The sequence below is a fragment of the Phyllostomus discolor genome, chromosome 12 (assembly GCF_004126475.2).
Source record: "Phyllostomus discolor isolate MPI-MPIP mPhyDis1 chromosome 12, mPhyDis1.pri.v3, whole genome shotgun sequence".
Classification (NCBI taxonomy): Eukaryota; Metazoa; Chordata; class Mammalia; order Chiroptera; family Phyllostomidae; genus Phyllostomus; species Phyllostomus discolor.
The window spans coordinates 26030829-26043855 of NC_040914.2; the positions used below are offsets into that span (position 1 = coordinate 26030829).

The window sequence follows — 13027 nt, forward strand, 5'->3', positions numbered from 1 at the left end:
TTCTGGAGGCTGGAAGTACAGGATCAAGGCTCCACCAAGGTCACCTTCTGGTGAAGGCCCCCTTCCTGGTTCATGGCTGGTGTCTTCTGGCTGTGTCCTCACCTGGGGCAAGGGGTGAGGGCTCTCTCTGAAGCCACTTCTATAAGGGCACTAATCCCATTTACAGGGGCTCCACCCTGCTGACCTGAGCAACTCCCAGAGGCTCTACCTCCAAATCCCATCACATAGGCATTAAGATTTCAACTTATGAATCTGAGGGGATGCAAACATTCAGACCGTAGCAATGGGCTTTGCAGTTCAGAGTTTGGGGCTGACCATTTCACTGCTGTGGAGGTTGTGAGATGTGTCTCCTAGGGCTGGGGAACACGAGTTTCTCTAGAGTCCATGCCTAGCAGTGGGATTACTGCATCACAGGCTATACACACCTTCAGCCTTATGAGATTGTGCCAGCCTCCCAGGCATCTCACACCTGAGAAGCTCAGGATGGAACTTTCTTTAAAAAAAAGATTTCACTTATTTATTTTTAGAGAGAGCAGAAGGGAGAGAGAAAGAGAGAGAAACATCGATGTGCAAGAGAAATGTTGGTTGGTTGCCTCTTGTATGTGCCCCAACTGAGGACCAAACCAGAAACCTAGGCATGTGCCCTGACCGGGAATCAAACCTGGTGGCTTTTCACTTTGTAGGATGACACCCAACTGAGCCACATGGTCAGGGCAGAATGGAACTCTTGATCCCCATTGCCTCTGCCCAAGCTTGTCCTCCTCTAGTTTTCTGGTCTTAATACACGCCCCCCCCAACCAATTTCTCCCAATTCCCCCCTTCCCATCACACACGTTCTACCTCCAGAACTCATCTCGAATCCACCCATTTGTCTCTGTCACTCTGGTGCAGGCCCTCCTGCCTCTCTACTGGCAGACCAAGGTGGTCTTCTGCTGCCACTCCTCTGCCTCCCTCAAGTTCACCCTCCACTCAGCAGCCAGAGGGGTCTTTGTAAAGTCACGTTTAGCACCTTGCTCACCCAGGAAGTACAATCATGTGCCTACTTGGGCCCACCAGGTTCCATGGGACCTGACCCCGACTTCCCTCCCCACCTGTCTCACCCCTCCCTCCTCTAGGCCCATAGCCCTCCTGGGCCCAACCAGGCTCCACTTGGCCCCTCCTTCCTCACCCCCCCCCCCCGCAGTCTTGGGTCAAATGCCACCTCCACGGGAACCCAACCCAGACCACCCTGCCGAAGGTAGCGGAATTCAGCCACTCCCTTCCCTGACACCCTACCTCGTTCCCTTCAGAGTGCTCACCACTCTCTGAAACTGCCTTCTTCGTTTATTACTCTTTCCATACCTTGTGGTCCCCACACCAGGCTACCAGCAACTCCACAAGTGGCTTTGTTCACTGTTGGGTCCCCAGAGGGGTTACAATGCCTGGCATGCAATAGGCACTCAGTACAGGAATGTATTTTCACTCCCAGGAGGCGATCTGAAGGCCCGCCCATTCTCTGACCAGTGGACCCTAGTCTGGGGTTGGAGGTACCTTGAAGAAACTAACCCAGGAAGCAGAGTCTAAGGTAGGAACTTGTCTGAAAGGAGACAGTTGGGTTTTTAGAGGGCGTGGCCCACAGGACTGATGGTCTCAGAAGGACCCGTCTGGTTCTGGGGTGGGGGACACGTTCATCTTTGGAGGTGGGTCTTGTGTTTAAGGGGCAGGGTTCCACTTAGATGACATGTAAACTATTTCAGATTTTAGGGGGTGGGCACTCTCTCAAGGACTTGAAGTTCCTCGGAGGGCTCTGTCTCCATTTAGGGGGTGTGTCCTAAGTCAGGGAGGGAGAAGTCCCCACCCCCTGGAGCCCGAGTTCAGATGAGGAGGCAGCGCTGACTGACTGACAGGACGAGGTTTATTGGGAGCCCTGGAGACACTGGGGACTGGGAAGAGGGGGTGAGGTCGAGGCTCATGGGGAGGTCCCCCTAGCCAAACCCTCCTTTCCCTTGGTGTTGGGAGGAACACAGAGACAGACAAACTGACAGGAATGGAAAGACGGACACATTCTACAGCAGAGCAGGAGGGAGACTCCAGTGTCCGCCACCTCCTGCTCAGATGGGTTCACAGGACGGGGAATGCATCAGGAGAGGGGTGGTGTGTCTGCCCTACTCACTGCGGGGCGGGGGCGGGGCAGGCCACAGCCTGGGCCAGCCCTTGCCACTGGACAGGAGGGTGTATACCTGCATCAGTCCATCCTACTGGGTGCGGGGGTTTCCAACTGGCCTATTCTAGTGCTTGGGGATGGGGAAAGTCATTAGGGTTGATCCATTCTGCAGTAGGGGGGGCCTACTTGGGGAGTGGGTTGAGGGCAGGGGGCGTCTGCCCTGGTCCTCTCTCAGCATAGGGAATGAGACAGGGGAAGGCAGATTCCGGTGCTACCCGTTCCCTAAGGGCACCAGTGACAGGTGGGTAGCATTCGGAGGGGACCCGGGGAAACATAGGGACGTGGTTGCCCTACGTTCTCCAGATCAAGATCCTTGGGAATGATGGCTCTCAGGGAGAGGCAGACTCCCCTTGGGGGAGGGGTGCTCATCTTTCATGAGGGCCCTTAAGGTGAAAATTACCTGCGGAGACCCATTTCTCACCCCTGGGCCCCCCGGCCTAGAGGCCCTTTAATTAGGGGGCACCCAGCACAGGTTCCAGGGAGGCCTCAAGCTCCAGTCTTCATAGACCCCGGACCCCCAGCAGAGGGCCCCACCTCTCCAGCCAGGACTCCTGAACTCAGGGTGCATGTCTGGATTTGGACGGTCCCCTGGGGGCCCTGAGTCCCATCTCGCCAGCCCCAGGGCCCTTCAACTTAGGGCCCGTGTGGGGATTTGGGCAGTCTCCCGGGGGCCGTGAGTCCAGTCCCGGGCCAGCCAGCAGCAGTCAGTCCATGCCCCGGTGCAGCTTCAGGTGCCTGGAGAGGTTGCTGAGGGTGATGAAGCCCTTGCCGCAGATGTGGCAGGGGAAGGGCCGCTCGGTGCCGTGCAGCAGCCGGTGGCGCTTGAGGTAGCACTCGTGGCGGAAGAACTTGCCGCACTCGAGGCACGGGAACGGCTTCTCACCCGTGTGCACCAGCACGTGCCTCTCCAGGTCCCGCGGTGAGCGGAACAGCTTCTCGCACTCGGAGCAGCCAAAGATCTTCTTGCCGCGGCCGGAGGTGGACGCCGGCTCCCCTGATGCGGGCTCCCCCTCAGGGGCCACGGGGGACGCCTCCGCCCCGCCGCCTTCCCCGTGGCTGGCTCGCCTGTGCTCCTCCAGAGCCGCCAGGGCTGCGTACAGCGCTCCACAGTGGCCGCAGCCGTAGGTGGCCGGCCCCGAATGCGCCTCCAGGTGGCTGGCCAGTGCTGCCGCCGAAGCGAAGAAGGTCCCGCAATCGCACTGGTACAGTGTGTCTTCCGATGGCTCCGCTGCGGCCGCAGGAGCAGGGGCCTCCCCACCACCCTCGGGAAGCAGTGTCCCCAGCTCAGGCACACCACCCCCTACGCGGCCAAGGAGCAGCCCACCGTCCCAGGCTGGCCTGGCATCACCTGCTTCCGCAGCGCCACCCTCTGCAGGGGTCTCAGGCCCTGCAACAGCCCCGGCGGCCCAGGCCTGCGCTGGGGGTGCTCCCGGGCCCTGCAGGTCGTGGGTTAGCTTGTGCCGCTCCAGCAGCGCAGGCGCATTGAAGTCGCGCTCGCAGCGCGGGCACTTGAAGGGCTTTACGTCGGTGTGTGCGGCCCAATGGGCCGCCAGCTCACGGCCATGGTCAAAGCGCCGTGCGCAGGCACCACATGCGAATGGGGGCAGCGAAGCAGCGGCAGCAGCAGCGGCCTCTGCCAGCCCCCAGCTGCCAGGGCCCGCCCCCTCTGGGCCCTCTCCACTGCCAGCACCCGCGCCCCCGCACACGGAGCAGGGCCCCACGTTGCAGCAGACAGAGCAGGGCGCGCCCAGGGCTGGCAGCCCAGGGCCCGGCTGCAGGGGCGACGGGAGCACGCCGCGGTGCTGGCGCTTGAGGTGGCGGCCCAGACTGGAGCGCGAGGAAAAGCGGAGCTCGCAGACCAGGCAGCAGTAGGGCTTCTCGCCAGTGTGGACGACCTGGGGGACGGGAGGGAGAGGAGAGGATCAGGGCTGAGGGTCTAGCCGGCAAGACAGACTTCTGGACTCTTGGAGGGAGGTAGCCCAAGCTCCCTGCCAGGTCTACAAGGCCGTGATCCAGCCCCCATACCCTCCCTCTCTTCCTCTGCTTTGGGCTAGGCTGGCATGCCCTTAGTCCCTCCGGCCTCAGCACCTTGGCACGCACTATTCCTGAGGAAGAGAGGTACTCTTCCTCCCATTGCTCCTGACTAACTCTTACTCAAGTCCAACAAGCCTACCTAGGAGACTGGGACTTCCTGGGAGAGCGGCTAAGCACTGAGGATCTGAGCACTGGTGGGCCTGGATTCAAATTGCAGCTCTGCCTTCCACCTTCCACTTTCTGTGAAAACCTGGACAACTATTGGCCTCTCTCAACAAACTTTCCTATGTGCTACGTATCTCCCCCAACCCAGTGGAGGGGCTTTGGTAATCACCTGGGGTAGGAGGTGGGGTTCTCCCTGCAAATGCTGTGGCAACTTTGACAGCTGAACCATCGAATAGAAGCCTCTGCATTTTCCATTTGATGGGAACAGTCCATTTCTGTACTTGCTAATTGGTGACCACTAGCCACACATGTGTGGATCACCTGAAACATGGTCAGGTGGCAGAATGAGACCACCTGACCTTGCACAGGCCTCTACTGATGTTGGCCCAGACACGGCTTTTGAGTGTACAGTTCTGTTGATGGTAGTGTCTTCCCAGAGAGCTGTAGTGTCTCTCGTATTAGCCTCAGAATACGGTGACCCTCTGTCCCCCTGTCTCAATTTGACATTTATTAACCTGGCTGTTCAGTGACTATCGCCCCCACTAGACTCAGGGCTCTGGGAGGCCACGGAAGGAGTGGACTGTGTCTGTTTTGTCTCTGTCCTTCCCGCCCCAACCCCGCCCCCAGGACCCTGCAGACCTTAGATACCCATTAAATTCTCAGTTGAATTATAAACTACTACTGGCTTGCAGTGAGACCTCAGAGGGCTGTGAATGTCACATGAAGTTAAGGACCAGGGGTTTCAGTGGGAGGGAGAGGGTTCCAGGCCACAGAGGCTAGATATGATGACGAGAGACAAGAGGTAGTAAGACTGCTTAGAAAGTTGGGGGCCAACATCCAGGCTGTGAGGTCCTGAACCAAGGCAGATGCCATGAGACAGAAGAGGGGACAAGTATGAAAGGCCAGGAGGCATCTGGTTTTGCTTAACCTTGTCGCAGGAATGCCTGGCCCATGGAATAAGATCCCACTCCTCACAGCAGCAAGGAGGTGTACGTGACTCAGCCCCTGCCCGCCTTCTGCGTCAACTCCTTCTGCTCTTCCCCAGGCTCGCTGCACCCCAACCACAGGGCCTCCCACCCCCTTCTCATACACACCACACCCCTCCCATCTCAGGGCCTTTGCACTTACTGTTCCCTCTGCCGGAAATGCTGTTCCCGCAGCGGATGCCTGCTCCTACTTCAGGTCTCAGCTCAGATAGCACCCTGCCCTGGCCTTCCCCACCTTGTCTGGTGGCCCTTGGCTCTCCCAACTTCACTCCTGCACATCAGCTTGTTGTTGTTTAACTTCCTTCCTAACACTGCTCCCTTTCCAGAACATTCTTGCTTGCGTATTTGCTGTCTCGTTGATTGTCTACCTTTGGTGGAATGTAAGTTTCTCCAAACACTAGGACTTGACTGATTTCCCTTTGGAGACCCCAGTGTCAGGAGCAGGGAAAGCTCTCAACAGACCATCACTGAATAAAAGAATTAAGTATATACGTGGTAAATCTGTTTTTAAAAATGCACGGAAACAATGAACACGAAACTTCAGAGGCTGGTGTGCAGGGGCACGGGGTGTAGGGGTAGGGGGTGGGATAGGAGAGGAGCCTACAGGTGGGACACATGTACTGATCCCTATATAGTTGGAGACTGAGAGAGAAAGCCCCGGTGCTTTGACTGGTCAGGGCACTTGGGCTGGGAGTGAGGAAGAGGAAAAAAGTTTTCTCTGTTGCCCAGAGTGGGGCTGGGGCTCTAAGGGCACGTCCAGCCCAGGGGGGCAGCTGGATGGGCCTGCAGGACTCACCTGGTGGTGCAATAGGCCAGTGGAGTCTCGGAACCCCTTGGGGCAGGCGGAGCAGCGGTAGGGCCGCTCACCCGTGTGCGAGCGCAGGTGGTTGGCCAGGTTGAAGCTGTGCTTGAAACCCTTGCCACAGCGTGGACACGCGTGGGGCTTGAGAGCAGTGTGACGCGCGAAGTGGCGCCGCAGGTCCGAGCGGTAGCGGAAGCTCTTGCCACACTCACTGCAGTGAAACGGGACGCGGGGGGCGGCGGCGGGCGGTGCTGGGGCCGGGGCCGGGGCAGGGACAGGGGGTGCTGCCAGTGGGGCGTCATCCATGGTGGCGTGGCGTGAGGGCAGTTGTGAGTGGGGGGCTCTCTGGAGCAAGGGAGACAGTGAGGGAAGGTGAGGGAGTCACCTCCCCTTAGTCCTCCGAGGTCACACTCTAGGGACTCAGACCCCCCACCTATCCCCTTGAAGCCCTGACCACTAACCTTTAAGCCACTCCCACCAGGATCACGCCCACTGTCTTTAAGCCCATTCCCCTACAAACCCTTCCCCCACTCATCTGCTAATCTACCTAATCACACCCAGTCGCCTTTACCCCAATGATTTGTCTCACCCACTCTTTGAGATCAGATTCCTGCTCCCTAAGCCCCGCCCACTCTTGCTCGAGTCCTGCCTACTCTGTCCCAAGTCCCTCAACACAGTTCCAGGAGCCTCTTCTATTCCTTGACAAGCCCCTCCCATTCCACTGTAAGCTCTTTCCACTCTTTGAAGATTCAAGTCTTGGAACCTCGGATAAAACCCACTGAAACTCTTTTCACTTGCAAAATACGGATGATAAGAGGACCTAGCTCTCTAGTGGCGGTTATTACTACCTACTAAGTTCCTCCAAATATCCTCTTTAAGTCCTACGTCTTTTCCCCACTAAGACCTACAGCCAAACCCCACTCAAGTTGTCTTTAAACCCAGCCTTAAAGTCAGTCCTGTCCTTTCCAAGACCCGGACTACCCAACACTTCCCACTTTCTCAACCCTTCTGAGTCTCACCCCAGGCCTCCTAAGTCAATTCACCTGTATTATAAAGACTTGCTATTTCCACTAAGACTCCCCAAATTATACACCTAAACCGCACCCCCTCACTATGTCCACGTTTCTCTAAGCCACGCCTCGGTACAAACTCCACCCCTTCTACTCTAAGCTCCTCCTGCCTTTACACTAAGCCCCATTTCCCCCCACTCAGCTCTAATTAGGACCCTGCGGCCTCGAGTTCTTCTACCACATTGAGCCACGCCCCCTTATCAACCCCACCCCTTTGCTTAAGCTCCTCCCACTTCCACCCACGGACCTGCTCCCTCCAAGCCCCACCCATCCTACCCACAAACCACGCCCACCGACTCCTCCCAATCATTGCTCCGCCCCCAGCTTCCACTAGGCCCCGCCGTCTACTGGGTGGGGAGGAGGCGGGGCCTGCCCCCTCCCCAGTTCGCTCCAGGACCCAGGCGCTCAGAGCTGGCCTTTTGTGCCCCCCCCCCCCCCGTTCCTAAAAGGTGCGGCCCCGGGCGCCCGGTGTGGGGGCGGGCTAAGCGGGACCGCGGCCAGGCGAGTCCACCTCGCTCGTACTGCGCTGGGGTTCTGGAGCCCTAGGGCGGCCGCGGGAGGCCAGGAAAGTCAGTCGGCTTTCCTCTTTAATTACTTACACCTCCCTCTGGGCGCCGACATTTTGGGCAGCGGGGGTAGCGTCACTTCCACCCGGGGGGCCCCTCGACTTCCGCCTCAGCTACCTTTCCCCCGTACTCCCCCTTTCTCCCGCCTTCTTGGCCTCCCTCCTCCCAGCCACCCGCCCTTCTCCCTCTTTCCCGTCTCTTTCCCAGCACTGTGAGAGAAGCTAGATCAGCGCCATCTTAGGTAAGGGCAGGGAGAGGGGCGGGGCTCAGGGTGACCCTGGCGCCATATAGACTAAGGGCACCAAATTCAGTGTACCGCCTTCCCCCAGCGGTGTCGACGCTGGCGGGTGAGGGCAGATCTGAGTCCATTTTCGCAGCCTCAGGCTCCTTCTGAATAGGATGTTAGAGTTGCATCAGGAGAAAAGAGAAACCAAAGTCCTCCTATTGCGATAGAGATAGGAGGAAACAGCAGGCTCCATCTTGTCCTCAGCCCTCCAGGAGGCATTGAAGCTTATGAGGCGCCATGTTAACTACGGGAAGAAGCAGCCATTTTCCCATTTCTCATCCTTTAGGTACCTGTGTTTGATTGGGTCTCCGACTGGGTACTTTGTGGAAGGAAAGGCATTTCTACCTGGTTGGGATGTGTCGGTGGGTTACTTCCCGCTTGGGGCGAGCTAGTGCGCCGTGAGCGCAGGTGCTGATGTTAGTGGCCCTTAGGGCCCAGCGCGTCCCTTTGTTCCCAGCGGGCGCGGGTCCAACGGGGTGGGGTAATGGGTGGGGCCTCCGGCAGCCGCTCTGAGGGGCGGGGCTGTCCGTCGTGCGCGCCACCGCGGGGCTGGGCCCCTTCTCCCCCGCCCCTTCCCAAGCGTCGGCCCCGTAGCCCCCCGCGCGCGCACACTCTCGAGCCCTGGCGACATGCAAATGAGGTACCCGAGAGGAGGGGGTCCGGGCGGGGGAAGGGGAGCGGAGGGGGGGAAGGCTTGGAGCCGCGCGCTCCCGGAGCGCGCCCCCCAACACCTGCTCCTGCTCCCGCGCTCGCAGCGGCGTGCGCTCGCCGACCTCGCGCCCTGCGGAGCCGGCCCGGGCGCGCGCTCTCGCGCAGACCCCCTTCCTGGCGGCCCCCGCCGTCCGCGGCCCGGCGCCGCTCATTGGCCGCCACCCCCAAAGGGCCCGCCTTACGCGCTCGGGGGCCGCCGGGCGCGCGTCTGCTAGTGTTCGGGCAGAGGGCGAGGGTCGAGCACAGCTCCGGAGGCATTGGTTGTAGTCCAGGTACCCCCACCGGAGTGAACCTTGCAGTCCTGGAAAAGTGTCTTGTCCCGCCTCTGGGCTTCCGCTTGTGCGCCTGTTCCAAGGGGGCGCAGTGGCACCTGTGGCCTCTGCGCCTGGCTACACCTGTGCTAACTCCCTCTCCCCTAGTTCCTTGGTCGGAGCTCTGATGATGATGGCGGTGGTGGTAGTTTGTCGAGTACGTACTGTGAGCCAACGGTCAACTCTGGCATTTCCATTTCACAGAGCTGCATTCAAACACAGGACCAACGGACCCCATGATGTCCTCTTGTCCCGAGTCCCTTTCTCCTCATTCCCTGGGCTATTGTGTCTGCGTGAGATCTGGTTTGAATCTTAGCCCTGCCACTTCCTGACACAGGGAGCTTGGGCAACTGACTTGACTTTCTTGTACCTCAGTTTTCCTATTTGGAAAATGAGGGTGATTGCGATCTTACTCAGGGCTAATGTCTCCTAAGTGCTCTGTGTACTGAGCACTTTATGTGTATTGTCCTCATGGCATGTTCCTGCAAGTTGGTGGGACTATTCATCCAGTTTTACAGAAGGCTTAACTGAAGCTTAGGAAAGTGAGCACCTTACTCAAAGCCACAGAGAGAGTGACAGACTGAGGAATCGAACCCAGAACATCTGACTCTGGAGACCAGACTCCAATATATTTCCTCACCGACCCTGGATCAAACATCACCTGGGACCAGTCCCTTTCTTCTGGTCCTGAACCCCTCGCCCTCCCGCTTCTGCCAATCAAGAGAGCGGACAAAAACATTTCTCAGGCCTCTATGGCTCTGGGGTTTGATGGACTGTCTGCTTTAAGGATCACAATACTGGCCTGTACCCTCAGTTGGACTCTGTACTCCCTTCAGGATTTTTCTTTATTTTGGCTCAAATTGACCTTGAACTTCGAGATCCATGGCAGGGGTCTGGGAGGCCTGGGGAACACCTGTGAGGCTCAGGGCAGTATGTTAACCAACTGGCACAGAATTCTCTTGCTCTTTTCCTCACCAGCATCGCTATAATTGTGGATCCAGGTAAATGTCAGCCATGCCCAGCTTGTGAGACCCAGACAAAGGAATAGGTGAGGTCTTGGGGGACAATGGGTTCTCCAGACCCTCCCTGCGCTGACAGCTGCTCTTTCTCTCCTCTTAGCCCGGCTCTGGTGCCCAGACCCAAGGCCCCCACTGCTCAATGGACACCCCTAGCCCAGACCCGTTGCCTTCGTCTTTGCCTGAGGAAGAAGAGAAACCTCTGGCCTTACCTCCTTCTGTTTCCCGGAGCCGCCGAGGCGGACGTGCTGGGAGGGCCACCTCCTCCAATCAGACACTCAAGGCCTGCCTCCCTCGAAAGCGGGGCCGCCCCCCCAAGTCAGGGCAGGAGTCCCCACTGGTGCAAGGGGTGACGGTCCCTGTGGGCAGTGACAGTGGCAATGACCTCCTGCTGATCGATGATCAGGGAGTGCCCTATACGGTCTCTGAAGGGTCAGTAGCCGGTGGGCCTGAGGGGCCCGGCCCTAAGAAGGCTCCACACTTCTGCCCAGTGTGCCTGCGGGCCTTCCCCTACCTCTCGGACCTGGAGCGCCACAGCATCTCTCATTCTGAGCTGAAGCCACATGAGTGCAAGGACTGCGGCAAGACGTTCAAGCGGTCCAGCCACCTGCGGCGGCATTGCAACATCCACGCCGGCCTGCGGCCCTTCCGCTGCCCACTCTGTCCCCGCCGCTTCCGTGAGGCGGGTGAGCTGGCCCACCACCACCGTGTCCACTCCGGCGAGCGCCCGTATCAGTGCCCTATCTGCCGGCTACGCTTCACAGAGGCCAACTCGCTCCGGCGCCATGCCAAACGCAAGCACCCCGAGGCCGTGGGGGCACCCGTGTGTCCCCTGGACACAGAGTCTGAGCCACCATGGGATGATGAGGGCATCCCAGCCACAGCAGGGGCTGAGGAAGAGGAGGAGGAGCTGGAAGGGAAAGAGCCGGCCTGACCCACACCCCCAGCCACCCTTCCCCAGGTCAGGTTTAGAGCTGGGGGTTCAGCTGGTGCTGCACCTGGGCAGGGAGCCTGGGACACCCTCAGGTCTGGTGGTCTCCCTGTTGTGGGAGGGGGTTGCAGGTAAGGACCTAAACTTCTGGGCCCTGCTGCCTTCTGCCACCCACTCCTGGACTGACAGGCCCTTGGAGGCAAGAGCCATGGAAATAAATCACTGCCTTCTGGCTTCCTGTGTGGATTCAGTGATGGTACCAGGGCTGGCCCTTCTCTATTCCTTTCAGGTACCCTTCTGCCACTATACCACCCACGGGGGTGCATGGAGTTTGGGAGGGCCCCATGTCATGTGCCTCATTAACTTGGTGCTATAGAAGTGGCTTGTGGGGAGCCTTTGTCTCCTCTTCCACCTCTAGAAGACCCCAAAGCACTCTCCTAAATATCCACTCTAAGTAAAATATTGAGCGTTCTGTGTAGATGTAACTCGAGGCGTCCATCCCCACTCCAGCCAGATTCCTGGAAATTCTGCAGCCACCACTTTGCCCCATCTCTTTGTCCTGACCCTGTTTGGAAGGAAAAACTTAAGTTGGTAGTCCCTGGCAGAACTGACAACTTTGCCTTAGGTAGGTAGGGGGTGTGGACTGTAGGGACCTGCAAAGGAAGTAGGAAGTGGGGGCTGGGACTGAGGCTTATTGGGCAGGTAGGTGAGAACTGTGGGCGGGGCTTAGGGGAAGGGCTGTATGAGCTGGGGTGGCACTCAAATTGTTTTAGGGACTGGCAGCAGAAAGTGAACGATTTAGAGGAATGGATAGGGTTTATCTGAGGGGAGGGGCTTCAAGGGGAAACTAGGAGAGCAAGGTGTCAGGAGGGGTGGGAATGAACTGTTAAGATGCTGAGAGGTGGGCATGACTGCTATTCAGGCCAAAGGAAGGGGTACCTAAGAGAGGAGTGGCTAAGGGAATCCCTGAAAGAAGGGGAGCTTAGCAGGATGGGCTAAATAGAACTGGGCTTAGCTGCTTTGGGTGGGGCTGAGTTAGGGGCGAGGTTTGCAGAGATATACGAGAGGTGCAGTGACAAGTGTGTGGTGAAGCTGTGATTCTCACTTCATCCTGCATGAGAATCACCTGAAGGGTATTATTATTTATTTTTAGTGGACGTATTAGTCAGGGCTGCAACATAGTGACTTGGTATTTCTGTACACTACAAAATAATCACAGTCTAGTTACCATCTGTCACCATACAGTTATTACATTATTGAGTATATTCGCTATGCTGCACATGACGTCTCTGTGACTTCTACATTTTATAACTAAAGTTTGTACCTGAATCCAGGGTTTCTGATTCAGAACGTCTGGAACAGGGGACCTGAGAATTTCCATTTCTAACAGTTTCTGGGGTGATGCCTCTGCTGCTGGTGTTTGGACCATAGTGTGAAAACCACTGTTTTCAGAGAATGCTTTAGGAAGTTCACAGGTTCGAGACACAAAGATCACATTAAAATTGTGACAGGGGGAGTTTAAAAGCTGGGGGGGCGTGGGGCGGAGCTTAATTAAGGGGGCGTGGTTCGACCAAACCGCTTGAGGGGCGGAGTCTAGGGGAAAGGGGCGTGGGTGAGGTCGGGGCTTAGGTGGAAGAGGTCAGGTTCTAGAGTGAGGTCTTGTAGGTGGGAATATATACGAGAAAAGTTGTGGGCCCAAGGCGAGGAGGTCGTATTTTGAGACGTCGGGCGGGGTTTGTGATAAACCGAAATAAAAATGATTCAGGCCGGGGGCGGGGCTTAGGCGTGAGATTTGTGCGAGGGGCGTGGCCTAGCTGGACGAGCAGAGCGGTGCCCTAAGAAGCGGGTGCTCAGAGCGCAGGCGCAGTTGCTCAGCACGCCCACCGGAAGTCGCCTAGGCTTTCCTCGCCTGCTCCCTCCCCCCCCCAGCCAGCGCGCAGGCGCAC

The 13027-nt window shown here is 57.9% G+C and overlaps 2 protein-coding genes across 7 annotated transcripts; one reads left to right on the forward strand and one right to left on the reverse strand.

Moving 5' to 3' along the window:
* Positions 1-1876: 1876 nt before the first annotated feature.
* Positions 1877-8591, reverse strand: FIZ1 (FLT3 interacting zinc finger 1). Of its 2 annotated transcripts, none has more exons than XM_036012723.1 (3): positions 8458-8591; positions 6185-6535; positions 1877-4098 (listed from the first exon to the last, which is right to left on the reverse strand). In XM_036012723.1, the coding sequence occupies exons 2-3, from the start codon at positions 6494-6496 to the stop codon at positions 2908-2910; spliced, it is 1503 nt and encodes a 500-aa protein (XP_035868616.1). In that variant the 5' UTR covers positions 6497-6535; positions 8458-8591; the 3' UTR covers positions 1877-2907. The 2 variants fall into 2 exon arrangements, with proteins under 2 accessions (XP_035868616.1, XP_028385638.1); XM_028529837.2 differs by lacking the exon at positions 8458-8591 and adding an exon at positions 7860-7961.
* ZNF524 (zinc finger protein 524) lies at positions 7981-11315 on the forward strand. 5 transcript variants are annotated; one of them, XM_036012726.1, is made up of 3 exons: positions 8659-8752; positions 9339-10135; positions 10254-11315. In XM_036012726.1, the coding sequence occupies exon 3, from the start codon at positions 10293-10295 to the stop codon at positions 11082-11084; it is 792 nt and encodes a 263-aa protein (XP_035868619.1). In that variant the 5' UTR covers positions 8659-8752; positions 9339-10135; positions 10254-10292; the 3' UTR covers positions 11085-11315. The 5 variants fall into 5 exon arrangements, with proteins under 5 accessions (XP_028385640.1, XP_035868620.1, XP_028385639.1 ...); XM_036012725.1 differs by having other exon boundaries at positions 8694-8752; positions 9243-10135; XM_028529839.2 differs by lacking the exons at positions 8659-8752; positions 9339-10135 and adding an exon at positions 7981-8067.
* The last annotated feature ends 1712 nt before the right edge of the window (positions 11316-13027 follow it).

Excerpts from the sequence above, each read along its gene's own strand:
- FIZ1 (XM_036012723.1), bottom strand. The coding sequence starts at position 6,496 with ATGGATGACGCCCCACTGGCAGCACCCCCTGTCCCTGCCCCGGCCCCG. Across the intron at positions 4,099-6,184 it reads CTGGCCTATTGCACCACCAG|GTCGTCCACACTGGCGAGAA; the intron begins GTGAGTCCTGCA and ends CCCGTCCCCCAG.
- ZNF524 (XM_028529839.2), top strand. The coding sequence starts at position 10,293 with ATGGACACCCCTAGCCCAGACCCGTTGCCTTCGTCTTTGCCTGAGGAA.